The sequence below is a fragment of the Artibeus jamaicensis genome, unplaced genomic scaffold, assembly GCF_021234435.1.
Source record: "Artibeus jamaicensis isolate MK-2021 breed Jamaican fruit bat unplaced genomic scaffold, CSHL_Jam_final contig_452, whole genome shotgun sequence".
Lineage (NCBI taxonomy): Eukaryota > Metazoa > Chordata > Mammalia > Chiroptera > Phyllostomidae > Artibeus > Artibeus jamaicensis.
The window spans coordinates 16,174,879-16,202,417 of record NW_026521837.1 but is presented as its reverse complement, the minus strand read 5'-3'; the positions used below and the strand labels follow the sequence as shown (position 1 = coordinate 16,202,417).

Here is a 27,539-nt window from a genome sequence, read left to right as displayed (position 1 = left end):
TTTGGGCTGGACTATTTATCTGAGAGTACAAAATAATGTTATTTATAGCAGAGTGAGCTGAACATCAATGAGAAAAAAACGTCTGTTTCCTGAACTACAGAACGAGGAGTAAGACAGGATGGGCACTGCTGGAAAAGTAAGAAGACCATTTCTGTATCCTCGTGATCTTGCTCTAATATTGTGGGGTTGAATACATAAACTTTGAATACAGAACTTTGAATACATAAAAGTAATTGAGTACTTGGGGATATTTCTTGAGGAATTAAGTGCCTGTGGAGGAGACACTAGAGAGAACGTATCAGCATGCCAATGAAAATAGTATATGGAAAGTTTTTCAGTAAGACATTGATGGGAAATGGAGAAATGTGGCTTATACTGACATTAGTAGTAACTCGATTGCAGGATAGTTAGGTTATTTGTTCTGGGAAGCAAAATGTTTCCATAGAGAGACTTTCAATAGTTTCATTTACATGTGTTATATTCACCTCTTGTTCATTGGGAAACCTGGGTTCGTTCCTAGCTGTTGGGAAAAGCTATTCCTGCTGTTAATTGTGGAAAAATGCTAATTCTGGAATTCAAAGTAGACAACAAAGATTGTGCTTGGTAAAGATATTGTTTGTGCCAAAAAATAAGTTAAAATTATTAAAAACAAAAATATATTGTAGTAAAGTTCACTTCTTATTTAAGAAACAGAGTTGACAATGACTTTAGAAACAGCTTTGGCATTTTCTCTTCATTTGCCAGCTCCTTGCTTTAAATGTAGACAATTTTTTATAGTGTCAGGTGCTTTTGTTTGTTTTATTTGTTTGTTTGTTTTAATTTAAACAACTTCATCTTTAGCCTACCTTAAGGTTTGTAAAATAATGAAGATGCCTTTGAAATCTGGGTAATGTGATGAGTGAGAACATGATGTTAGAATTAGAAATCTTTGTTCCTGTAATTGTGTAGAAACACAATAAGAACATTTTAGCTTGAATCAGGAACCCAACAAAATTAGGTTAATTGGGAAATTGATGTTGCACTCTAGAAGCTAGCAACTCAACCCACAGAAGTTAATGAATTTTATGGTTGAAAGGTATCTTAAAAATTTGTAAGTCCATCCAACCAACAGATGCTCAAGTTCTACAAAGTAGATATCTAACCATTGTTAGAATAGTTCCAGTGCTGGAGAACTCAGTAGGCTCAAGGAAACACTTTCTAGTTGTAATAAATTAGAAATGTAATAAATAATACAGTGTATAGTTTAAGGTATAACATAAAGCTTGAATAATTTTGATATGGAGATAGTTATGCAATAGTGTGGTTTGCATAAGGGTTATATATATTCCACGTTGCTTTGGTGTTTTATTGTAGCTCATGAGAGCAGGGGATCCCTTTACATTGGGGATTACTTTTTCCCCTTTTTATAGTAAATGTTGCCAGGGCTGCCTTAATGATATACCACAAACTGGGTGGTTTAAACTGCAGAAGTTTATTGTCTCACAGTTCTGCAAGCTAACGTCTGAGATCAAGGTGTTAGCAAGGTTGGTTTCTTCTGAGGCCTCTCTCCTTGTCTCGTAAATGACCATCTTCTGTTCTCACATGGTCTTCTCTCTACACACCTCTTTGTCGTTATACAGACATGGGTCATATCGGATTAAGGTTCACTTTAATAACCTCATTTTAATTTAATTATCTCTTAAAAGACTGTTTCCAAGTACAGAGATATTCTGAGGTCCTGGGGGTCAGGACTTCTGCATATGAACATTGGGTAACACAATCCAGCCCATAATAATAATCATCATAGCAAATTGAAATGATTGGCAAATATGAGGGAAGAAAATTAACCATTCCTTACATCCTAAATACTACCATCACTTTTGTTTGTACTTCCCTCCTTACATATTTTCACCTATATTTTATGTAGTCGTACTCATACTATAAATATTTTTACCCTATTTTTCCTACTTAAATTTATAAACATGCTTTAAATTTATAACTCTGACTTCTAGATTTATCACAATTTATTTCATCATTTTTCTATTATTTCTTACATGTTTGTTTATACATACTGGTTATATATTTCCTTTTATAAGGAGTGCTATAGTATCCTCTAATATATTTTAAGACTTTTCTGAGGTTAGCATTTTTAAGATAGATTTTAAAAATAAAATTGTAGGGTGAATGGTCAAAATAGTCCTCTGTTTAAACTTTAAATAGTTCTTTAATTTATGAGTGACACTGATATTGGAAAAACTCCAAAATCTGCACTTTATAGAGCAATTAAAGAGTGAAGTACTCTGTCAGGAAATGACATGACCATTGTCATCGTCTTCGATTTGACTTGATATAGCAGAAATCCTCATTTTTTTTGCGGTTACGGTCCAACCTGAACATTATCCAAGGCTGGTTTCATGGGCACAGCACAGTGGCCAACTACATGCTCACCAAGCTTACCTCCACTCAACACCTTCCAGTCTCCGCCTGGCCCTCCACACAGTCACTGTAACATTACTGACTATGTTCCTTATGTTGTACTCAAGACTATTTTGTAGCTACAAATACATACTTCTTAATCCCTTTACCCCTTTCATCTAGTACCCCCAAACCTCATTCCCCTCTGGCATCCATCAGTCTACTTCTTGTAGATACTCTTAAGTAAGGTACAAAGCTTTGGTTATGCAAGATGAATGAGTGCTGGTGTTGCAGTGTACAACACGGTGATGATACTTAACAATATTTCATTGAATAGTTGAAATTTTCTGAAAAGGATGGATGTTACATCTTTTCAACACACACACACACAATACAACACACATACACATGCCCTAGTAACTATGTAGAGATGATAAGTTATTTAGCTTGATTATGGTGATACATATAACATCAAGATATAGTCCTTATATATATCAAAGGTTTTTGTATGTCAAAGATATCTCAATAAAGTTACCAAAAAATAAAATGTGATCATCTACAACAAAGAAAAAGGTGTAGATATTAATGAATTGTCCATTTGCCACCCCTTTTACAGCACTGCGTGTTCTCATTAAACAAAAAAGTTATTATGGACTTAGAATTATATTTCAAATAGACAAAAAACTGTACTTGAAAAATAACTAAATAAAATTTTTTAAAAGAGAATTATATTTAATTATTTCTATTAACAAAAAACCTTTTTATAACTGAGGAAAAATACTGCCTTATATATTTATTAATTTGTTGCATCTTCCTCTTTATATCCTTTGCATGAATCTCTAGGTGTGTGTGGTGTACAGGAGGGCAGGAGTAGTAGGAGAGCATGGGCGCCTTTGTGCTTTCCTTATAAATTTGATTAAGCATGGTATGTCTCAAAAATGTTTACTTTTGTTATTTTTTGCTTTAAGCATTTAAGACCCAGTGAGATACAAATACTGGGCTAGGTGCAACACAGGGGTACAGAGATGTAAAGTTCATGACTGAGTCATCTAGAAACTTCCAGTCTATTCCACTTCATGACATTTGTGGTTCCATTCATCTCTACCATGCTAATTTTTAATTCCCTCCCCTTTGCTACATGATTATACAGCACTTAAATATTGGCTTAAATTCTTGCAGAAAAATCAGCAGCATCTTCGGTTTTATAAATATGCTTTTGTGGATAAGTGATACAAAGATGACGGTTATGTTCATTTGAAATCATAGTACAAGAACCTAATTTAGTGAAATATTATGTGACCACAAGCAAAAAAAGCAAAGGACTGTGGCTCAGGTCTAGTCCAGCCCTGCTCCTCAGGTGTCACATGGCCGTGGATCAGTCATTTGGGCCACATTTCTCATATATCAAACATGGTTGCACATAAGATGATCTCTAGGGATTATAATTCTAGTCTTCAGCGAAAATCATCCTGGTCAAATTAGAATGTTATATAAAAGTGTCCATATTTTTACTATTTGTGGAATCTGTATTTGTGAAGACATAATTATATCTCTCACCAATTTCTTAGGTTATTAAATGCAAGGCAGCTGTGTTATGGGAGCCAAATACACCCTTTTCTATTGAGGAAATAGAAGTTGCCCCACCAAAAGCTAAAGAAGTTCGTATTAAGGTAATGAGCCTTAGATTACATAAGCCTAATGTGTTAGCACACCTATACTGAGCATATCATTGTTGTGAGGCTGGATTCTTAAATAAGAAGGTTTCTCAAATTTTGTATATTGATTCTCTTACTGGTTCTTGTTTATTGTTTAAATTGGCAATTATCCATGAACAACAATGGTACTAATCAGCTCTATTAAAACTTTTATTTGTTGAATTTGTATTGACATGATTCTGATTTTTTTAAATGGTTAGTAATTGTGACTAATGATTGGAAGTCAGATAGTATTGGGATCACTATTCCCCAAGAACAAGAAACTCCTTTCTGCCTGGAGAAACGATAGCTTCCTGGAGCGCTTCTCCAAATCCTTTGGACATGGCCTCACTACTGCTTTGGTTACCAGCTTGTTGAATAGGTGTTGCTGCCAGTCCTTTTTTGTCCATGTCCTGTTACCTGTGCGCTGTAGTAACAGTAAGATTTTGCTCTGCACTTATGTTTGTGCACGCTATTCTCTCTACCTTCCATTAAGAGAGTTTTAGGAGGGCCTGGCTATAAAAAATCTACTAACATACTGGCCACATAGTAACATCTGCACCACTCAGAAGAGCACTGATTTATTATAGACAGGCCCTGAGATTCAAAGTAGGGTCAGAGGCAGCAACATTGTGAATCCCTTGATGAGAGAGATCATGAATGGTGGTTGGTATTAGGCTCAGAGTCTTGAGTCAACACTATTATATATTAGGCAATCACAATGAATACACAATTATAACTTTTTCAAGAACAAGTTAAATATCCTCCCAAATGTGAAGTGACCAGTGTGCTAGTTAATGCAATGTTCTTCTTTCTGAGCACAGATTTTGGCCACAGGAATCTGTCGCACAGATGACCATGTGATTAAAGGAGTAATGGTGTCTAATTTTCCTGTGATCATGGGACATGAAGGAGCTGGGGTTGTGGAGAGCATTGGAGATGGAGTGACTACAGTGAAACCAGGTGTGCACATGTCAATTCGGAAGTCTGAGATAAGTAGGGTCTGTTTATCCCATCAAAGGAAACAGCACAACTAGGGATTTTTAGACATAACCTTAACACAACTTAAGAAAATAAAAGGATACAAGGAGAATGAATGTATGATACAGAGTGAAGTTTAATTTGGCAGTGTCAGCCTTTAGCAAGCAAACCTTATGATGCTTATAAACTTTAAAATATTTGCATATTGCATGGACTAATTCAGATTTGTTTATTTCATATTTTAATGTTAAAGACCAACATCTTATATCATGATGGTTTCCCTCTAGGTGACAAAGTCATCCCCCTCTTTCTGCCTCAGTGTAGAGAATGCAATGCTTGCCTCAACCCAGATGGAAACCTTTGCATTAAGATTGAGTAGGTTTTGGTGATTTTTATTTTAATGCCATTTAAATCGTTCCTGTGCTAATTTTTGAATTGAATTAATGACATGTGTATTTGATGTATCAAATAGCCTTACTGGTCGTGGAGTACTGGATGATGGCACTAGCAGATTTACATGCAAGGGCAAAACAGTGTACAACTTCGCTGGTACCAGTACATTTACTGAGTACACGGTGGTGGATGAATTTGCTGTTGCCAAGATTGATGACGCGGCTCCTCTCGAGAAAGTCTGTTTAATTGGATGTGGGTTCTCCACAGGATATGGAGCTGCTATTAAAACTGGCAAGGTAATAAGGTGCATGGACTAGTTTCTTCCTTTTTTTTAACTGATTTTTTGGAAATCCTAAAGATTTGTGAAAACATTTAATATTCAGGCTGTTTCTACACAATGTCAAACCAACTGAAGATAAAATAAAAAATTCATATTAGACATTTTACTTCTAAATAAGTGAAAATAAAATTTCTGTATTTAATTTTGTTTCCTCTACATTTCCTTCAGATTTATTTCTAAAGTTTAAAATTTAGATTCTGAAACTCATCTTTTTTCTCACACAAAATAAGTATCAATGCTGGTTTGTTAGTTTGCTAGGGCTGTCATAGTGAAGTACCGCAGACTAAGTAGCTTAAATGGAAATGCATTGTCTCACATTCTGGAGACTAGAATCAAGGCACGGGCAGGACTGGGGTTTTTGAGGGCTGTGAGTGAAGGATGTGTTCCAGACAGCTCTCCACATCATTTTCCAGCTCTCCAGTCTTTGTGCCTAAATTTCCCCTTTTTAGAAGGACAGAAGTCATATTGCATTATGGCCCACCCTAATGAGCTTATTTTAACTTGGTTAATTTTGCAAAGACCCTGTGTTCAAATAAGATCACATTCTGAGGTACTAGGGTTAGGATTTCAGCATATGAATTTGTAAGGAATACAATTCCATTCATAGTAGCTGGTATATAATAGAACATATAAATGAAGTACTCAGCAAAATAAAATTCCAGTTTATTACCTTTTTTTTGCATACAAATGAGTTTTTAAGAATGCATATTTGGACTCAATTTATGTTACTCAATAAGTCCAAGAAGAAAGTAGAATAATGTGTAATTTATGATAGGACAGCCATTCCCTCAAGCAATCCAGGCAACTTCCTTACTGTGGTGTTCTCATCAACTCCAAAGTCTTTAGAAAAAGCTATGTATGTTAATTGACTCCAGATAATGCAAACTTTCTCCAAATTCTTTTATCCAAATCCCTATCTGACACCTCCATGTGGATGTCTTACAAGTATTTCAAACTGAATAGGTATAAAACTGAATTCTTAACTTTCTTATACCCTGACCCTCAAACATATATTGCCCATTCTAGTTTTCTTCATTATTTGTCTGTCCTCTCCACCACCTTAGATGAAATCCAAGAGCAAGTCCTATTAACTTTACATACAAGGTATATTTTAAATCTCTCCATTTTCTTCAATGTATTATCATCATTCTGTCTTGACTAGATAAATGCCTTGGCCTCCCTTCTCCTGTCCTCATTACTCTTCTTGACCATCTCCAATGATTTTCCATTTATAAGTCAATGTAATTTCATAAAACATAAACTGGACCACATTAGTTTTGCCCAAAAATCCTTTAGTAGTTTTCATACTTGGAACAATCTCATCACACACCACATTTACTTGTTTCAACATCTGCAAACCTGCTGAGCTGCTTCTGCATGAAGGCACCTACACATGCTATTTGATTGTCTGAACACTCTTCTAGTGAGCCCTCCTCTGGTTGGTTCCTTACCATCACTCTCAGTTTACAGTCACCTGTTTATTCAGAAAAGTTTCTGTCTATTCTATCTAAGCAGAAACTTCTTCCCATCATTCAAGAGAATGTTGTTCGTGAATAGGGTGTATCCCAAGTATCAAAGTCTCATTACATCTTTAGTTTTACTTAATAGATGATTGCCACAGTCCAGCCACAGCAGGGTCCGGGGTTTCCTGAAAGGTGGGTAAGGCGTCAGCAATGGGTAACAGACGACAACACGCCTCAAAGGACAGTGAAGCTCTGTTCCGTTTATTGCAAGTACAAGCAGGTTTTTATATTTTCATTTTTGGTAATGATTAACATTTGCAGCATAGCATGATCAGCTAAGCAGAAAAAATCAACACAAAGGTAGCAGGAAAGGTACAAAAGTTCCCATAGATTCAGTTATATTAAAGATTATTTTGACCAGGAGAGCCATAAATCAGACAATTAGAAGTAGCTGCATGTACAGAATTTGAATGTCTTATTGTATATTAAAGTTCTCAGAATTTATCATGGGGCAAAAGGATATGCTAGATTGAATAGAGGTAATAGGAAATTTATTATAAGGCCTTTGTGATGTCTAACTTAGCTATCTAGCCTTTTCTGTCTAAAATGTTTCTCTGTGTACTATAAATTCTGACCCCCTAGTAACTGTTTGCTTAATAGCTAACAAGCTTCTTTTATTTCTTTGGCTGTCTAATTGATATATATTCCTATTCAAGGTAAAGGGGGGGCTGTTACTCTAACAACTTTTAGACATACAGGGACTTTGTTCTCTAGTCAAGAAATTATTTTGTACAACTCCATTGGAATTATGCAAATTAATGAACCTGAAAACAGGTGTCTAACAATCCCACCACCTTTTGATCACCCAAACAAACATGTAAGGAGAGATAGACAGGAAATCCCGCCACAATTGCCTCTGCCTAGCAAATGCATCTCAACCATCCCGACCATATCCCTGTGCTGTGGGTAGGGATCTGTATAGTTTTTACTTGTCTTCTTGGAAGACCCTTTGTATCTGAGAGTAAGGAACAGTCGTGGTAAAGTCTTTCTAATTCCCTCAACTGTTGGCAGCACAACCTGTGCTTGCAACAATAACCTAGTTCTTTATTAACTGGCCTTAACTATTGATTTAAGAGATCTAACTTGTTTTTCTTATTTCTGGTACACTATGGCGGTCTTGATCTCTTTAAGTTGCTCAAACCAGGGCAATTTACACAACTTGACATGTTTTCCCTTATGGTTAACAATTATATTACCCTGGCTGTCGTACTAAGAAAGAGGGGAATCTGTGGGGATTTTTCCATCCTTTCAGGCAGTTCCATGGGGAATACTAATGTTTTCCCCTGAACTGTCCCTTCCTCTTGGGTGATTTTCACAGGAATAAGTAAGTACAGTACAATGCCTATATTCAGTAGCAAGAGTAAAATAATTAAAATAAAACAACCAATTGTTAACCTATTTTGGATGCCATGTTCTCTTCCGGACAGACGAATTCCTTGAACTCGAGTCCTCCATGCCCAGACCTTGTCAGACAACATGGTTGGAAGAGGACGTGGCAGATGATAAACTCCAGGGAGGTAGTTTTTCCCAGACATGGATTCAGGACAGGTCTGAGATCTGTGAATGTAAAACATTGACATGCATGCATATGTCAGTGGAATATTTTAGTTCCCTCCTGCTTCTACATTTCTTTGGAAAATCTTGAAGATGGAACATTTTTTCCCAAGAGTCTCTTGAAGTTCTACTTAAGAATTTTTGTGAAAATTTTTCTAACAAATTTTCCACCAAGATAGAGGTGAAAGAAGAGACATTGATACAGTTCTACATTAGTACTTATAAGTTTTTAACAGTATTTGATATATTAATACCACATTATTACTTAAGTAATACGCTATTAACCAATACATTCTTTACTTTCAGGTGTATTTTTTTTCTTAGAAGCTATATCTTAAGGCAAATCAATTAAAGGGACATGCATTCTTGCCTTTGCCTATTTAGAAATAGGTCAAACTTATGTAACTTTAAAATGAGGGTGTGTAGTTATCTTCTCCCAGCATTGTCCCAGGTGTAGAGCTTAACTCTCCCAGTAACAATGTGTGACAACACACATTCGTCAACCAGGGAAGTTCACTCAAGTCTTGGTGTCAGGGTTTCTTTGGGGGGATGCAGGCATACAGCACTCCCATGACTGACCTCAACACTCAGACCCTGGCACCACCAGAAGTCAAGCTGATGGCTCAAAGCCCCAGGCTTCCATTCACCATAAACCACAGTGTTCACATAAACTGTCTGGCACAGCACAGGTTGCAGGCACACAAAGACTCTTGCATCAGGCAGGATGTTCTGAAGAGCCCAAAGCTATCTCCCAGGAGCCCATGAGGACCAGTCCTGAAGACCTCTGGAATGGTGACACAGACCATTATTAAAGAATACTAAGGGAATCAAAACAGGGAATAAAAACAACAGCAAAAACTTTTGCTTTTTAAAGTATAGAAAGTACAGAAACTTTCTATACTTTAAGTTTAAAAATATTTTAAAATAACCTATATTTAACACTTTTATTTTAAACTATTGTTTTCTTCCATAGTACTCATGTGATAATTTACTATAGATGGTAATCTTCAGCTCCTATTCTTTACAACAGGAAAATTGGAAAAGGGAGAGAAGTTATTGGTTTGTTGTTGCTGTTGGGTTTTTTTGGGGGGGGGGTGTGGATAGAGGGAACAATCTAAATTTACCAGACACTGAGGCCTTAAAGATTCAGAGGCAGGTAACAAGGAAGTCAAGAATCAAGGACCTAGGGAGAAGTGTTTAGTGCTACAATTCTTTAATGATCAGAAATATCATACTCCAGGGCTACAAGAGTCTAAGGCATATTAGAGATTTAATATGGAAGGCTGAATGAGATTCCAGCAAACACATCTAGAATCATAAACTTCTGTACCTAAAACTAGAGCCTGAAATTCAACCATCAACAAAAGATTCCATCTCAAATCTAGACAGTTAAGCTACTAGATAAACTGGAAAAAACTAGGGGTCTTGTTTAGTTTCTGGCATAAAATTGTAAAATGTTGACCATCAAGGAATCCATCGATAAAGCTTGTTGAGTGGATGAATAAATGACTGAATGATACTTGAGAGAATGACTGCACTGATTTCGAAGCTCCAAATTCAGGAATGAAATTGAAGGATTAGGATGCTGCAGCTGAAATTAAAACTCATGGAGAGTGAGTAAAACATCCCTGTAGTTCTCTATAAATCTTTGCTTATAGGTGCAAACATTTCAAAATACATGCATACATATACACAGACAAGTTACTTCTTTAGGTAATTTCTGCAAGAGTAGATAATACCAGATAAACAGGAGTTCTAAAAAAAAGAAGAGGGAAGAAAGAGGGAGAGGAAGGTGGGGTAGAGGAGGAAAGAAGGAAGGAAGGAAGGAAAGGAGAGGGGGAAAGGAGGAAGGGAGAGGGGGAAAGGGTAGAAGGAGGAAGAAAGGACTGCAATGAGTGCCGCACTCATTCTGTGGGTTTTCCTGTATTCAGGTCTCGCGCTACCTGATGCTTAGGATTCCTCTAGCAAAAAAATTACTTTTGGCTAGACCATCCTGTAACATAGCATAGTACAGGGTAAAAATATAAAAAATAATTTCACTACATTTCCTTCCTGCAGCTACATATGGATCATCTAATTAAAACATGGAGAGTGGATCTTGATGAAAAAACAGTTTATTAAAAAATAACTCAGAGTTATGTTTATCAAGAAAATGCTAGTCAGACCAGAATCTCAAACAGATTTAGCATAGCTTTGTGGAGAAGAAATAAGAGATCTTAGTGCTTGTTTAATCCTGCTGTGAGGTTAGATAAGGTTAGAAGGGTGCAAATACTGCCTTTACAAAGGGCTTTTATATGATGGACCCTTTTATAAAAAGTTTTCATTTACCTAGCAATACTATGTTTGTTCCTTTTCTGTTCTCAGACATTCTATTTGTAGTCCTCTTTTGGCATTATCATCAGAATAAGTGATACAATCTTAACATCCTCTGAATTTTGTGTTCCTAATATTGAAGATACTTTATATATTTAAAAATGTTTTATCCTGCCACTAGCATTTGCAAAACTTTTCTCTCCACAGGTCACCCCGGGTTCCACATGTGCTGTTTTTGGCCTGGGAGGAGTTGGCCTTTCAGTCATCATGGGCTGTAAGTTAGCTGGTGCTTCCAGGATCATTGGAATTGACCTCAACAAAGGCAAATTTGAGAAGGCCATGGCTGTAGGGGCCACAGAGTGCATCAGCCCCAAGGACTTTACCAAGCCCATCAATGAGGTGCTGTCAGAAATGACAGGCAACAATGTGAGCTTCAGTTTTGAAGTTATTGGGCGTCTTGATACGATGGTAAGAACCATGATTAGGGGAGCCACACAATACACAAGCTATTTAATCACACCAGGTAAAACTCATTTTCCCTAGCTTTATTAACAAATAACTATGGAAATAGCTCTTAGGTGAAAACTGGTAATCATGAAGCAATTTTTGCTGAAAAAATCAAAAGCTTATGAACAGGTCTGAGTGAGCAGGTCTGAGTGACCAAAGTGTCCCATCACACCAGTCTAATGTGATTGGCGTTCAAAGTAATCAACTATCTAAACAATTTTTTGTGTGTTCAGTTCCTTCTGTGTGTATGGGAATGTATTGGCAAAAGCAATCCCACCTGTTATACTTTAGCAAGCCAAACAGCACAAAGTGACTTCCCAAAGAGAAATAAGGACACCCAGGGGGAAAGAGACTATTCCAAATTGTCAGTCTCTTCCCCCAAATCTGTGATGTAGCCCACTTCTCACTCCTTACACCTGAGTTTCATTTTGTCTGAATTCCCTTGGAGCAGGAGCCTTCAACTTCTCAAACATGGCTCCATTGTGGCAGCCAGCAGCCCCAGCCTCCATGCAGAACTAGGTGCAGAGTTTCAGGATAAGGAAGCCCCAGCCTGGGGAGGGAAAGGAGACTTGGAAATGTGAGACAAAACTAATCCTGCTCATGGCAGAGTAGGAGATTTGATTCACTTTACTGCCATTCATAATTTATGAATAATTAGTCTTTAATTTACCATTGTTGTCATAGTCCTTTTCCAGTGAGACCTAGAATTACTCCATACCAACAAATAGCATTCTAGGTTGTACATTTGCAGAGCCAACATGTAATATTGGATATATTATTAGGGCCTATTGATTTCCAGATAATATATTGATGAACATCAATGTCTGATAAATGTCATCATCCACTATGACAATCTAGCAACTATTCAAAAATTATGAATTAAAAACCAGACATGCAAATGACCAGAAAATGTGGGATTGATCTAAAAAGAAACCCCAAAGACTTCTTTAAGTCACGTTTTAGTATTTTATTTAATTTTCACAGTAAACTTAAAAAATAAGCTAACTGAACCAGTATAGTTCATTCAATTTAGTTTAGATCAAATAACTTTCCAAGGCTTATCTGAAATGGTGATATTGATCTATATCACAGGAATTTCCCCTGTGCTTTAACCCATAACACACTGGAAATGCCATGAACACTGACCACAAGAATTTCTGCTGTCTGTCTTAAAGCACAAATGTATGAAAGACTAAGTTAAGACTAGAGTTGTCTTGAGAATTTTATGACACAAGCGGAAAACAAAATGTGTGTAGGCCTAATTTAGCCTCATGACTTGAAACTTGAACTAACTACTAGAACTGTGAGAGTATATAGGCACTTATGAGCCCATGAGATATTATGAGACAGAGGAAACAAATAGCCTCCTTCATTTTAAACTTAGGTTGATGCCCTTGCATCCTGCCACATGAACTATGGGACTAGTGTGGTGGTAGGTGCTCCTCCATCAGCCAAGATGCTCACCTGTAACCCTATGCTGCTCTTCACTGGACGCACATGGAAGGGGTGCATATTTGGAGGTAAGCACGGCAGAGCCTCGGGCCCAGGAAGGCTGCTTTAACTGTTGCTTTCACAAGTGAGAGAAGCCTATTATCTCATCATATGTCCCTTGAAGTTCTTTGTTCCAAGGACTGGTATGAAGTGATCTAACACGAGACTATGGCCACAATGACACAAAAGATAGTTGCCCATCCATCCTCACCTTGAGGTAGGGGTAATATTGGTGGGCACATTTTTAATAGTAGCACTTGCAACTCAAGTTTCTCAAAGGCCTGAATGAGGAGCACCAGCAATCTCTCTATAGGAATGATATTAGGGGACAGGAAATGCTGATTAAACCCATTTTCTTAATATATGCAAGAACATGTATGAAATATAGAATTTATTCAATCCGCAATAACATCAGCAAAGAATCTGGACTTATTCAAAATAAACAAACAAAAACAGATTGTTGCACTTCATAGGAAAAATTGAGATAAACACCAGAATGACCGACAAAGAGGTTAGGTCCCAGTCCTAGTCTGATATGAGCTCTCAGCAGGATTTGCTACAGTTGGTGGCTCTCTTACTCTCACTCTGTTCACTTGGTTTCTAAATATCATGTCCTTGTTTGTTGCTCTTGTTCTGTTTCTTCTCCTCCTCAATTGTCACACCTTCTAGGAATATTTGCTGGAGCCTCCACATCTTCAGATCTACAACTTTTGTGTGTCCTAGGGCTCAGTCCTCAGAACTTTTCCTTAATTACATGTATTTGCAAGGTAATCTCATCTGGTCTCATGGCTGTAAGTTTATATCTTCTGCCTAGACCTCCACCTGAGCTACAGACTCATGTACCCAATTTCCCACCTGACATATCCACTTGCATAGTTGATAGACGTGAAAGCCTCACCTGTCCCAAACCTCTCTGGCTGCCACCTCCTCCACCCCTGCCCCCAACTTACTCCTCCCCCAGTGTTCCCATCTCAGTAAATGATGGCCCCATCTTTCCCATTGATCAGGCCCCAAACCTTCAATGGGGATTGAACTATTTCTCTCATGCAGTGAATAGTTCAGTGAATCCCGTTGGCCTTATCTTCAAAATTTACCCAGGACCTGACCATTTCTCACCATCACTTGTCCAGGCCACCAACAGCTCCTTCCTTTATCATACTCCTTTTTTATCTTTATTATTATTTTTAATATATTTTATCGATTATGCCATTACACTTGTCCCATTTTCCCCCCTCATTCCCCTCCACTCTGCACACCACCTCTCCCCCATTCCCCCTTTAGTTCATGTCCATGTGTCACAAGTTCTTTTGCTTCTACATTTCCCTATTATTCTTGCCCTCCTCCTGTCTATTTTCTACCTACCATTTATGCTATTTATTCTCTGTACCTTCTCACCCCTTCTCCTCCTCCTACCCCCCTGTTGTTAACCCTCCTTGTGATCTCCATTTCTATGGTTCCGCTCCTGATCTAGTTGTCCACTTAGTTTGCTTTTGTTTTAAGTGTGGTTTTTAATAACAGTGAGTTTTCTGTCCTTTCACTGCTCATATTTTTTATCTTCTTTTTCTGAGATAAGTCCCTTTAACATTTCATATAATAAGGGCTTCATGATGATGTACTCCTTGAATTTGACCTTAACTGAGAAGCACTTTATCTGACCTTTTATTCTAAATGAAAGCTTTCCTGGATAGAGCAATCTTGGATGTAGGTCCTTGCCTTTCATGACTTGGAATACTTCTTTCCAGCCCCTTCTTGCCTGTAAGGTCTCTTTTGAGAAATCAGCTGACAGTCTGTTGGGAACTCCTTTGTAGGTGACTGTCCCCTTATCTCTTGCTGCTTCTAGGATTTTCTCTTTCATTTTAATCTTGGGTAATGTAATTATGATGTGCCTTGGTGTGTTCCTCCTTGGGTCCACCTTCTTTAAGACTCTCTGAGCTTCCTGAACTTCCTGGAAGTCTATTTCTTTCGCCAGATAGGGGAAGTTCTCCTTTATTATTTGTTGAAATAAGTTTTCCACTAGTTGCTCTTCCTTTCCCCCTTCTGGTACCCCTATAATTTGGATGTTGGAATGTTTAAAGATGTCCTGGAGGTTCCTAAGCTTGTCCTCATTTTTTTAAAATTTTTGTTTCTTCATTCTTTTTGGTTAGGTGATTTCTTTCTTCCTACTGGTCCACTCCATTGATTTCAGTCCCAGATTTGTTTCCATCACTATTAGTTCCCTGTGCAATGTGCTTCATTTCACTTAGTGTAGCCTTCATTTTTTTCAATCAATTTGCGACTAAAATCAACCAGGTCAGTGAGCATCCTGATCACCAGTGTTTTGAACTGTGCATCTGAAAGGTTGGCTATTTCTTGGTCGCTTAGAGTTATGGGCTCTGGAGTTTTGAGTTCTTCTTGAGCCATAATGTTTTGCTCTGTTCACACCTTTGTCATAGTAATTTCTTAAATGCTCTCCCTGCACTTGCCCTTGTCCCCTACATAGAACATTCCCCACAGAGCAACTAGAGTATGACTGTTTCAGAAGTCAGATCAGGTCACACCTCTCTCCAAATTCTCTAATGTAATGATTTTCAACCAGTGTGTGTGGCACACTGGTGAGCTGCAGAAATTTTTAAAATATGCAGTATTTGACTATGTAGTGAGAAGGACTGACTTCTTTTACTGCCTCTAGTGGCATAAGGTTGCAAAAGGTTGGGTTATTTTTTTAATACAAGAAATCTTATATTCAAGTATAGGCACCTGATTTTTTTAAATTTTATTTAGTTATTTTTCAAGTACAGTTTTTTGGCACCTGATTTTTTAAAAAGTCACTTTAGAGCAAAAGGGTAGATAATTACTATTATTTTTTCTTGTAAATTTGTAAAAATTATATCTATATTTTTATTTATTTATTTTTGGAAGTATTTTTTTTAAATTTTATTTAGTTACTTTTCAAGTACATTTTTTTTTCCTTCCCCCCCCCGCCCGGTCTCCCCCCTCCCTCCCATTCCCCCCCACCCCCAGTCCTCATCTCTGTGTCTTTCATACTTGTTCCTCAAAATCCCTCCCCCTTTTTCCCCTTAAGTTCCCTTCCCTCTCCCCTCTGGTCGCTGCCCACTTGTTCTCTATTTCAGCGTCTTTGTTTTTATTCTGTTTGCTTGTTTGTTTTATTCTTTAGCTTCCTGTCAAAGGTGAGATCATATGGTATTTGTCCTTCAATGCCTGGCCTATTTCACTCAGCATAATGCTTTCCAGTTCCATCCATGTTGTTGCAAAAGGTAGTAGCTCCTTCTTTCTCTCTGCTGCATAAAATTCCATGGTGTATATGTACCACAATTTTTGGATCCATTCATTTACTGATGGGCACCTAGGTTGCTTCCAACTTTTGGCTATTGTAAATTGTGCTGCTATGAACATTGTGGTGCATAGGTTCTTTGAAATTGATGTTTTAGGATTCTTGGGGTATAATCCTAGCAGTGGAATTGCTGGGTCAAAAGGCAGGTCAATTTTTATTTTTCTGAGAAAATTCCATACTGTTTTCCATAATGGTTGTACCAGTCTACAATCCCACCAACAGTGAACTAAGGACCCCTTTTCCCCACAACCTCTCCAACATTTGTTGTGTGTTGCTTTGTTTATGATAGCCATCCTGACTGGTGTAAAGTGGTATCTCATTGTGGTTTTAATTTGCATCTGTCTGATAGCTAATGATATTGAGCATCTCTTCATGTGTCTCTGAATGTTCTGTATGTCCTCCTTGGAGAAGTGTTTGTTCAAGTCCTTTTCCCATTTTTTAATTGGGTTGGGTGTCTTCTTAGAGTGGAGTCGTGTAAGTTCTTTGTATATTTTGGAGATTAAACCTTCGTCTGAGGTATCATTGGCAAATATGTTTTCCCATACAGTTGGTTGTCTTTTTAATTTAATACTGTTTTCTTTAGCCATGCAGAAGCTTTTTATTTTGATGAGATCCCATTTGTTTATTCTTTCCTTTATATTCCTTGCTCTAGGGCACATATCCGTAAAAATGTTGCTGCGTGGAATATCTGAGATTTTCTTGCCAATGTTCTCTTCTAGGACTTTAATGGTGTCATGGCTTATATTTAAGTCTTTTATCCACCTTGAATTAATTTTGGTGTATGGTGTAAGTTGGTGCTCAAGTTTCATTTTTTTGCACATAGCTGTCCAGTTCTCCCAACACCATTTGCTGAAGAGGCTATCTTTACTCCATTTTATGTTACTGCCCCCTTTGTCGAATATTAATTGACTGTAGAGGGTTGGGTTGATTTCTGGGCTCTCTGTTCTGTTCCATTGGTCTATGTGCCTGTTTTTATGCCAGTACCAGGCTGTTTTGATTACAGTGGCCTTGTAATACAGTTTGATATCAGGTATTGTGATCCCTCTTACTTTGTTCTTCTTTCTCAAAAGAGCAGCTGCTATTCGGGGTCGTTTATGATTCCATATAAATTTTTGAAGTGTTTGTTCTATGTCTGTGAAATACGCCATTGGTACTTTAATAGGTATTGCATTGAATCTGTATATTGCTTTGGGTAGTATGGACATTTTGATGATGTTAATTCTTCCAATCCATGAACAAGGTATATGTTTCCATTTGTTTGTGTCTTCCTTGATTTCGTTCTTCAGTGCTGTGTAGTTTTCTGCATACAGGTCTTTTACCTCTTTGGTTAGGTTTATTCCCAGATATTTTATTTTTCTTTTTGCTATATCAAGTGGGATTTTTTCCTTGATTTCTGCTTCTGCTGATTCGTTGTTTGTATACAAAAATGCCTTTGATTTCTGGATATTGACTTTGTATCCTGGAGTTTTGCCAAACTCATTTATTAGTTTGAGCAGTTTTTGGGTAGAGTCTATAGGATTTTCCATGTACACTATCATGTCATCTGCAAACAGTGACAATTTTGTTTCCTCCTTTCCTATTTGGATGCCTTTTATTTCCTTTTCCTGCCTGATCGCTGTGGCCAAAACTTCTAATACTATATTGAATAGGAGTGGTGAAAGTGGACATCCTTGTCTTGTTCCTGATCTTAGTGGAAAAGCTTTTAGTTTTTGTCCATTGAGTATGATATTGGCTGTAGGTTTCTCATAAATGGCCTTTATTATATTGAGGAATGTTCCCTCTATTCCCATTTTGCTGAGTGTTTTTATCATAAATGGGTGTTGTACCTTATCGAAAGCTTTTTCTGTGTCTATTGATATGATCATGTGGTTTTTGTCTTTGCTTTTGTTTATGTGATGAATTACATTTACTGTTTTGCGAATGTTGAACCATCCTTGCATCCCTGGGATGAATCCCACTTGGTCAGGGTGTATAATCTTTTGGATATATTGTTGGATGCGATTTGCTAATATTTTGTTGAGGATTTTAGCGTCTGTGTTCATCAGCGATATTGGCCTGTAGTTTTCTTTCTTTGTTGTATCTCTATCTGGTTTTGGAATTAGGATGATGCTGGCTTCATAAAAGGAGTTAGGGAGTTTTCCATCCTTTTGTATTTTTTGGAATAGTCTGTGAAGAATGGGGGTTAGCTTTTCCTTAAATGCTTTGTAGAATTCTCCTGTGAATCCATCTGGTCCAGGGCTTTTGTGTGATGGGAGTTTTTTGATTACTGCTTCAATTTCTTTTGCTGTTATTGGTCTATTCAGGTGTTCTACTTCTTTTTCATTGAGTTTTGGGAGATTATATTTTTCTAGAAATGTGTCCATTTCCCCTAGGTTCTCAAATTTCTTGGCATACAGTTCTTCATAGTAATTTCTTACAATCCTCTCTATTTCTGTGGTATCAGTTGTAATCTCTCCTCTTTCATTTCTGATTGTGTTTATTTGTGTCCGTTCCCTTCTTTTCTTGATGAGCCTACTTAAAGGCTTGTCTATTTTGTTTATTTTTTCAAAGAACCAACTCCTGGATTCATTGATCTTTAGAATTGTACTTTTAGTCTCTATGTCATTTAGTTCTGCTCTGATCTTAGTTATTTCCTTCCTTCTACTTGCTTTGGGCTGTTTTTGTTGTTGTTCCTCGAGTTCTTGCAGGCGTAGAGTAAGTTCATTTGTTTGAAATGTTTCTGTTTTCTTTAGGTAGGCCTGTATTGCTATAAACTTCCCTCTCAGGACTGCCTTCGCTGTGTCCCATAAGTTTTGGTTTGTTGTGAGTTCGTTTTCATTTGTTTCCAGAAACGTTTTGACTTCTCCCCTAATTTCATTCTTGACCCATTCATTGTTTAATAGCGTACCGTTCAGTCTCCATGATTTTGGGTGTTTTGGGTTTTTTCCTTTGGGGTTGGTTTCCAGTTTCAGTCCCTTATGGTCAGAGAAAATGCTTGGTATGATTTCAATATTCTTGAATTTGTTGAGGCTTGTTTTGTGCCCTATCATGTGATCTATCTTTGAGAATGTTCCATGTGCATTTGAAAAGAATGTGTATTTAGCTTCTTTGGGGTGAAGAGCTCTGTATATATCAGTTAGGTCCATTTCATCAAGGGTGTTGTTTAATGCTGCAATGTCTTTGTTGATATTTTGTTTGGAAGATCTGTCCATTTTTGATAGTGGGGTGTTAAAATCCCCCACTATAATTGTGTTGCTGTCTATATCTTTCTTGAATTCCTCTAAGATTTTCCTTATATATTTTGGTGCTCCTATGTTGGGTGCATATATATTTATGATGTTAATGTCTTCTTGGTGGATTCTTCCCTTGAGTATTATGAAGTGACCTTCTGGGTCACTCTTAATGGCTCTTTTTTTGAAGTTTATTTTGTCTGATATGAGAATTGCTACCCCGGCTTTTTTTTCTTGTCCGTTTGCTTGGAAAATTTGTTTCCAGCCTTTGATTTTTAGTCTGTGATGGTCTTTTGTCCTGAGGTGGGTCTCTTGTAGGCAGCATATGTGTGGGTCATACTTTCTTATCCATGACGCTATTCTGTGTCTTTTGATTGGAGCATTTAATCCATTTACATTTAAGGTTATTATTGATAGGTACTTATTCATTGCCATTTTTGTACCTGTGTTTCTCTCTGTCTGTCTCTTTTCCTTCCTTTCCTTAGAGCAGACCTTTTAGTATTTCTTGTAGAGCTGGCTTGGTGGCAGCAAATTCTTTTAGACTTCTTCTGTCTTGGAAGCTCTTTATTTGGCCTTCTATCTTGATTGAGAGCCTTGCTGGGTAAAGTAGCCTTGGTTGTAGGCCTCTGTTTCTCATTACTTGGAATATTTCTTGCCAATCTCTTCTTGCTTGGAGTGTTTCCATTGAGAAGTCAGTGGCTAACCTTATTGGGATGCCCTTGTATGTTATTTCTTTTTTCTCCCTTGCTGCCTTTAAGATTCTCTCTTTGTCTTGGAAGTTTGCCATTTTAATGATGATGTGTCTTGAAGTGGGCCTCTTTGGGTTCCTCTTGAATGGGACTCTGTGAGATTCCTGGATTTGTGTGACTTTTTCTTTTGTCAAATTAGGGAAATTTTCTCTCTTTACTCTTTCAAATATGTTTTCTATCCCTTGTTCTTCTTCTTCTCCTTCTGGTATTCCTATTATTCGGATATTATTACGTTTCATATTGTCTTGCATTTCTCTTAATCTCTCTTCATTCTTTCTGAGCCTCTTTTCTCTTTCCTGTTCTTTCTGTGAGATGCTTTCTACTTTGTCCTCCAATTCGCTAATCCGATCTTCTGTTTCATCCACCCTATTTTTAATGCTTTCCACTGTGTTTTTTAATTCAGAAATTGTATTCTTCATTTCCTCTTGGCCCTTGCTAATAATTTCCATTTCCTTTTTCATGTTGATATAGTTCACAGTGAGATCATTGTTACTTCCCTGTAGTTTCTGGTAGCTGATTGTGAGCTCTTTGAACTTCCCGATCACCAGTGCTTTGAATTCAGTATCTGATAGTTGATTTGCCTCAGTTTCATCTAACATTCTTTCTGAAGATTCCTCCTTTCCTTTCATTTGGGGATTGTTTCTTTGTCTTCCCATTGTTTGTGAGACTCTTCTTGTTAGCCTCAGCTTCTTAGATTAATCTGTTTTGACACCCTGGGTTTATGGTATGAACTTTTGTGGTGGAATGCCTGTGAATTTCAATGGTGCAGTCTCTTTTGGTTATCCTGTTGTTCTCTGCTTCCACCTACTCAAGTATGCAGCAACTTGTGGCTTCTCTCCTACAACAATGTGCAATTTGTCTCTCTGATTCTACTATTGGGAAGCCTCTTATATGGGTCCAGCTCTGGTCTTTTTATATTTTCAAGTTGATTGTGACTCTTGTGGGTAAAAGAAATGATAAGGAAAGAAATAAAAGGAAGAGAGAAAAAAATGGTAGGGGAATGGAATAAAGAGCAATAAGTTTAGAAAGAAAAGAAAAAGAAATAAAACAGGAAATCCGGGAAAAGAGGACAAAAGTATGGAAAGATGAAACAGTAATAAAGTTTAAAAGAAATAACAGATTACTTTAAAAAAGCAAAAAGATAAAGAAAAGGAATGGAGAGGGGAGAAAGGTAAATAAAAAAAAAGAAAGAATAAAAATAAAATAAAGTAAAAAAAAAAAGCACCAAAATAATCTCTCAAACACAGCCTCAGAAAAAGGAATGTCTCTTGTTGGCTTCAAACTAGCCAAACCGGTTTTTCTGGTTGCAGTTGGCTGAGGGTCTATTGTTGTGATTTTTTTTTCAGCCAGCCCCTCTCAGGATCCAGACACTTGGTGCCTCTCCCCCAGCTCCCTACAATGGGGAGCTAGGACTTTCTCGCAGCGCTCCCCTCCCAGGGGTTACTGCCATAGCCTGGTTTGCTGTGTTTGCAGGCACCTGCACCGGCCTAGTTGCCTGGTTCCCTTGGGATTGAGCACAGGCCTGTCCCCGTTCAGTTGGGAGGCCCCAGACCCTCTGCCCAATCCTGGGCTCGCTGCCAAGCTGGGTGTGAAGCAGAGCAGGCTGCCGAGTCTATCGGATTCAGAGCCCCAGGCTGCACCTCTGAGTTCTCCTGGGCTGGCAACCACAGAGTCTTTGGTTGGGGCCCTTTGTCCTCCGCACCCTCTCTGTAAACTCTATCAAACAAGTCTCTCCTGGCCCCCCACCTTGCTTGGCCAGAAAGGGAGGGGGTTGAGGGTCTCAGCTCTTTTCCCAGGACCCCTCAGCATCCCGGGCTTCCAGATAGTCTGAGGGGGGGAGACTGGAAGCCGGGAGCCGATCTGAGGACTGGGCACAGACCTAAAAACTCTGTGTGCTCGTCATGGCACGCTGCGTGGTGTGTATCCCTTCTGTTCCTGTGTTTGTCTGGGTCGCCTGGCCAACCTCTGGTAAAAAAAAAAAAAAAAAAACAAATAAACAGTAACAGCAACAACAGAGAAACCTTTCCCTTGTTGGTTTCAAACTGTCCAGACTGGTTTTTCTCGTTGTAGCAGGATCTCCCTGTGTGCTGGGATGCCGGCGCAAGTGCGCGCATCAGCCGCGCTACCAGCTTGGGGTGTGGGCGCCTGTGCACCCGCCGCGCGCACTAGCCAGGCTACCGGATTGGGGTGTGGGTGCCTGCGCACTTGCCGGGCACACTCCCGGGCTGTCCGGGACTGTGCAACCAGCGCTTCCCCGGTCCGCGCCGGCCCCGGGCACTTCCCGGGTCCGCACTGGCCCCAGCACTTCCCGACCCTAGTGGCGTCAGCCTAGAGTTCTCTGCGCCCCCACTCGCGTGGGAAACCGTCTGGCGTTTCAAGGACCAGTAGCCCCGGCTCAAAGAACCCTGCGCCAGTGCGCGCCAGAGTCCGGCTATGCGTTCGAGCAGGAAACCGGCAGGGAGCATCTTTGTCCTGTGGCGCCTCTCTGAACTCTCTGCTCCCGCGAGCTCGTCCTTCTGGGACTGGCGTAACCGGCAGCGGGCTTCCCGGTCCCCTGGTGTTGGCTCAGAGGCCTCCGCTTCCAACAGACCTTCTGGGACCCGGAGTAACCGGCAGGGCGCTTCCCATTCGTGTGGCTAGTCCCCAAAAAGCCTCCACTTTCCCCCTGGCTCGCTGCAAGGTCGGATAGGAAACAAGCCAATCTGCCTTGGCAGGAGAACACCTCAGTCCACTTTCAATAAAACAAAACAAAACAAAACTTTCCGGACATCCTGTCTCTCATTCCTGCTCAGTCCCCAACCAAACCCGTGAGGTTAATGCGTCTCTGGATTCCTCCCAGGCTTGCAATCACAGAGTCTGCAGTTGAACCGGGCCCTGTGTCTTTGTACCCCTCCCCAAAAATGCAAGCCGGCAAGCAGACAGGTCTCTGCCTGGTGTTATCCAGTTTTGCTTATACAGGATGCAGGGGAGCTGCTGGCCCACGCTGGTGGCCACTGGAGCCGCTGGGTGCCCAAGCTCCTGTGGTAGACCTCTCTGGTGTTGGTCTCAGACCGATGGTTCTGGACCCCAGCTGTAGATGCAGCACCCGGGCCACCTGGGCCCCCGGGCCCCCGCCGCTGCTTTGTCTTTACTCTGGACCCCAAAGCCCCACTGACCTGCTGCTTTCTGGTGTTTCAGCATCCAACAGACTCTCTGTTCTTTCAATTTCACAAATGCTGGATAACTGATGGATTAGTGCGCTGCTTTTCTATAGATCTGCCAGGATTTTCACCCACGAGTGCGGGAGCTAGAATCCGCTCCCTCTTACTCCCACGCCATCTTCCCCAGGTCCCTATATCTATATTTTTAGATCAGCATTTTTTTCTTTGGTGTGCTTCAGAATTTTAAAATTAATTTATATGTGCCATGACAGGAAAAAGTTTGAAAATCGCTGCTCTAATGGCTTCTTTTCCTGTTCAGAAAAAAATCCCCAAACATGCACTGGCCAGAGTCTCATATGACCTGGCTCTGACCCCAGCTGCTGCTCCTCTTCTGTTCTCACTCTGCTCCAGCCACTCTGGCCTCCGTGCCCTTCTCACTTGCCAAGTCTCCACCTCAATGCCTTCACATTTACTCTGCTCTCTCCCCAAAATGTTCTTTCCCAAGATTCCTGCCTAGCTCATTTCCTTTATGTTTTTGTACAAATGTCATCTAATCCAGCTGGCCTTCCTTCAGCTTTACAAAATAGCATCCCCTCGCTGCTCCCCACCTGTTCTGTCCCTCCAGCAGGGCCCATGACCCTTACTCTATTTTTCTCCTCGTGCCATCCTGGACAAAGTCCTCTGCATTGGGTTGCTCATGTCAGTCTCTGCAGTAAAGTGAGACGGTGCCCATGCTTCCTGCTGGCAGGGGCCTGGTATGTTTTACTTTGTTATATTCCCAGCCTGGTGCCTGTACACTCAATAGATATTCACGGAATAACTGCATTTTATTTTTAATATCCTGATAATTTGTACTCTCCCGACATCACACAAATAGTCAAAGTGAGGTGTCTCAACTTATATCTCTTATTGTTTGTCAGTTTAAGTCTTTTTACATCTAAGGAGCCAGACCTAAAGAACTACCTATGTATCAAGTAGCCTCTCATTGTTGTTCCCCAGATAACAATGTGGGAAGAGAACAAGCTTCAGCCTCCCACTGGGCCTCACCCCTGTCCCTGTGACCTTGAGGAGAGTTGCAGCTGCAGATGCCCAGAGGGCACAAGTGGGAATGGCAGGGTGGGCAGAGGAACTGGAAGCAACAAACCAGAGATAATCTTTTTCTCTAAAATAAAGAAGTCACTCATAAAAATGCAACAGAAATTTGGAGCAGCTAGAAGGAGATATGAGGTCATGAAAGGTTTTTCTATGGTTTTTTTTTTTGCATTTGGGAGAACAGGTTATTGGTGTGTGATTGAGAATAGATTCTTAGGATGGAAGAATAGCCTATTTGTGTGATGTTGAGAAGAGTTCAACATGGGGAAAAGGTAAAAATGCAAAAGAGAGAAGATACAAATATAATACATATAAATATTATGTAATAAAGACTAAAGAGAAAATATGTGTTTATTTACAGGTTGGAAAAGCAGAGATGATGTCCCAAAAATAGTGACTGACTTCCTGGCAAGGAAATTTGACCTGGACCAGTTGATAACCCACAGTTTACCTTTTACAAAAATCCAGGAAGGGTTTGAACTGCTGTATTCAGGGCAAAGGTACTTGGCTTTTTATGGTGATCTTGTCTTCATTACACAGGCTACTTCTAAATTTTGATACTTATAAATGTACCCATTTCTCTTGTATTTTATTTCTTATTTTTGTATTGTTGATGCTATTACAGATGGCCTCCATTATCCCCCTGTTTCTGATTTTTTACCCTTGCAAGATTGGTATAGCTGATTATTTTTTAAGACTTAGTATAACATTGTCCTATATTAACTAATTTTTTTAAATCCTCTAGGCCTTGGTTTTCTACACTGGATTGATTTCCTTATAGCTATTTTTATTTCATTATAAAGATGCTAACTTCTTTAAGTAATGCCACGAAATTTTCTTTACAGTTGCCAAGTGCTTTTTAAAATGTGCTTTCTTTCATTCTTTAAAGGTTACATGTTATTTCTCCCATTTGCAGTTGAACAAACTGAGACTGTGAAAAACAAATCAATAACTTGCTAGACCTTGTTGAGGCAGCACCAGGATGCAAAATCAATGCAAAGCCTGTGCTCTTCTCACCACACCCCGAATTCCTCTGACCAAGCCCAGCAAACATGGGCGTTCTTGTCACTACTCTTACTGCTTCTGAGGGTGGAGCAAGGGTAGATGTAGAATATGAAAAATTCACACAAACGTCAACTGGGATGTTGGGAAGAGCAATCAGAGAGCCTTCTACAAAGATGACATGAAATTTTACTCACTGGGGTCTGTTAATATTTATTGAACAGCTGCGATGTGCCAAAGATTTGGGTTTCATTAGCAAAAGGAGCTCTTGACTTGAGATCCAAATTCTCAGTAAGTTTTCTCCTGAGTGCTTTTTCAACGTTGTCTCCTGTCTCTACAACTGGTCCAGACTACCAGGTCATTGTACTGTGAACATACATTCAAACTTTTTTGAAGCAAGAAAATAATGGGTTAGACTATCAAAACAACCTTCACTCAGTTCAGCAAAACAAATTGGCCAGTTTGACAATAGTTACTAACTAATGCCCAAAGACACAAAGTCTGCTCTCAGAAATTTGCTTCCAGTATCCCAAGCTGACCTTTATACTTGTAAACCTAAGAGCTTCATTTTCAACTGCTTCCTGCCTAGCTTCACTGGAGTGCTATACTTTCATTAACTTGACCCCAAATAATTCTTCCACCAGTACCTGTTATCTTAGCAAATAATGTTACATTTCTGCTTTTACAAACAGAGCATCACGTTTGATTTCTTCGGTCTTGCCGACCACATGGATACTGATGCTGAGCCCTGAAGATGCAAATCCCAGGGTCTCTTCCCTTGCTTCCTCTATTGTCCAGAGCATTACCTAGTTCAGTCCAATCACCTCTATATTAATATAAAAAGGCATGTTAATATAAAAAGGTCTCCTGCCTTCTTTGTTTTACCATAGTGCTCAGTCCTTTATTAAGCTACTAAAACTCAAGTTGCCCCAAATGTCAATGCCTTCACATGGTTTTAAAAGCCTTTACTATTTATTTGTTAACATAGCCAGTCATCCACAGCTGAGAACTTAGCACCCACTGGAGTGCAGCCTTGGTGCCAGGCTGTGGGGATGGAGTCAGGGAGTAGGTCTCACCTACTTCCACAATCTCTTAGGCATCCAGAAGTCTAAGCACAATGGATTACCTTTCCTGTTCACACCTTCATATTTTCTCTGCAGCCAGAAAATCCCCTTTCCCTTTCTCCACCTGGTACAGCTGTGCTGAGGCTTCAAGAATCATCTCAGATACCCTTATCAGAGACATGGGAGAAAGAAAATTAATTGGTGTGGCCCTCAGGGCCAGAGGGGTTTCCAACAACAGAATTTACCTGAAGTTTCCTCTAACAGATAGGACGGATAATTGCTTAAACTTTTCTAGTTTGGAATGTATGGGACAAATCACTAAAAATGATCATTTTCCATTTCAGCATTCGAACTGTCCTGACGTTTTGAGATTCTAAGTGGCAGGAAGCCTGTGTTGTGTGATGGTGACCTGGAACTTTCTTCTCACATGTCCCTCAGCTGAAACTGTAGAGCTGCTTCATAAATACAAGCAGGAACAGAAGATTTGGTGAGGATACAGAATCTTTATGAAATAAATACTTAGAGCCCTGACCAGGTAGCTCAGTTGGTTAGAGCGCCACCCTGATACACCAGCATTGCATGTTTGATCCCCGATCAAGGCACAATGAATCAACCAATGAACACATGAACAAGTGGAACAACAAATCCATGTTTGTCTCTCTCTCTCCCTTCTCCTTTCTCTCCCTTCCTCTCTCTCTAAATTCAATCAATAAAAAATAATAAATAATAAAAGAATTAGCAAATTTACTAAATATTTAGTCT

At 39.2% G+C, this 27,539-nt stretch overlaps 1 protein-coding gene across 2 annotated transcripts; it reads left to right on the top strand.

Moving 5' to 3' along the window:
* Positions 1-27,529, top strand: LOC119054086 (all-trans-retinol dehydrogenase [NAD(+)] ADH7). 2 transcript variants are annotated; one of them, XM_053666436.1, is made up of 10 exons: positions 1-136; positions 3,963-4,064; positions 4,913-5,051; positions 5,357-5,444; positions 5,542-5,758; positions 8,753-8,842; positions 11,400-11,660; positions 13,084-13,219; positions 25,073-25,211; positions 27,122-27,529. In XM_053666436.1, exons 1-10 carry the CDS (start codon positions 119-121, stop codon positions 27,144-27,146), a joined length of 1,215 nt encoding a protein of 404 aa, XP_053522411.1. In that variant the 5' UTR covers positions 1-118; the 3' UTR covers positions 27,147-27,529. The 2 variants fall into 2 exon arrangements, with proteins under 2 accessions (XP_053522411.1, XP_053522412.1); XM_053666437.1 differs by lacking the exon at positions 8,753-8,842.
* Positions 27,530-27,539: the final 10 nt, after the last annotated feature.

Coding starts and splice junctions, on each gene's coding strand:
- LOC119054086 (XM_053666436.1), top strand. Junction 13,220..25,072: donor GAAGGGGTGCATATTTGGAG/GTAAGCACGGCA, acceptor GTTTATTTACAG/GTTGGAAAAGCAGAGATGAT. Junction 25,212..27,121: donor CTGCTGTATTCAGGGCAAAG/GTACTTGGCTTT, acceptor TTTCCATTTCAG/CATTCGAACTGTCCTGACGT.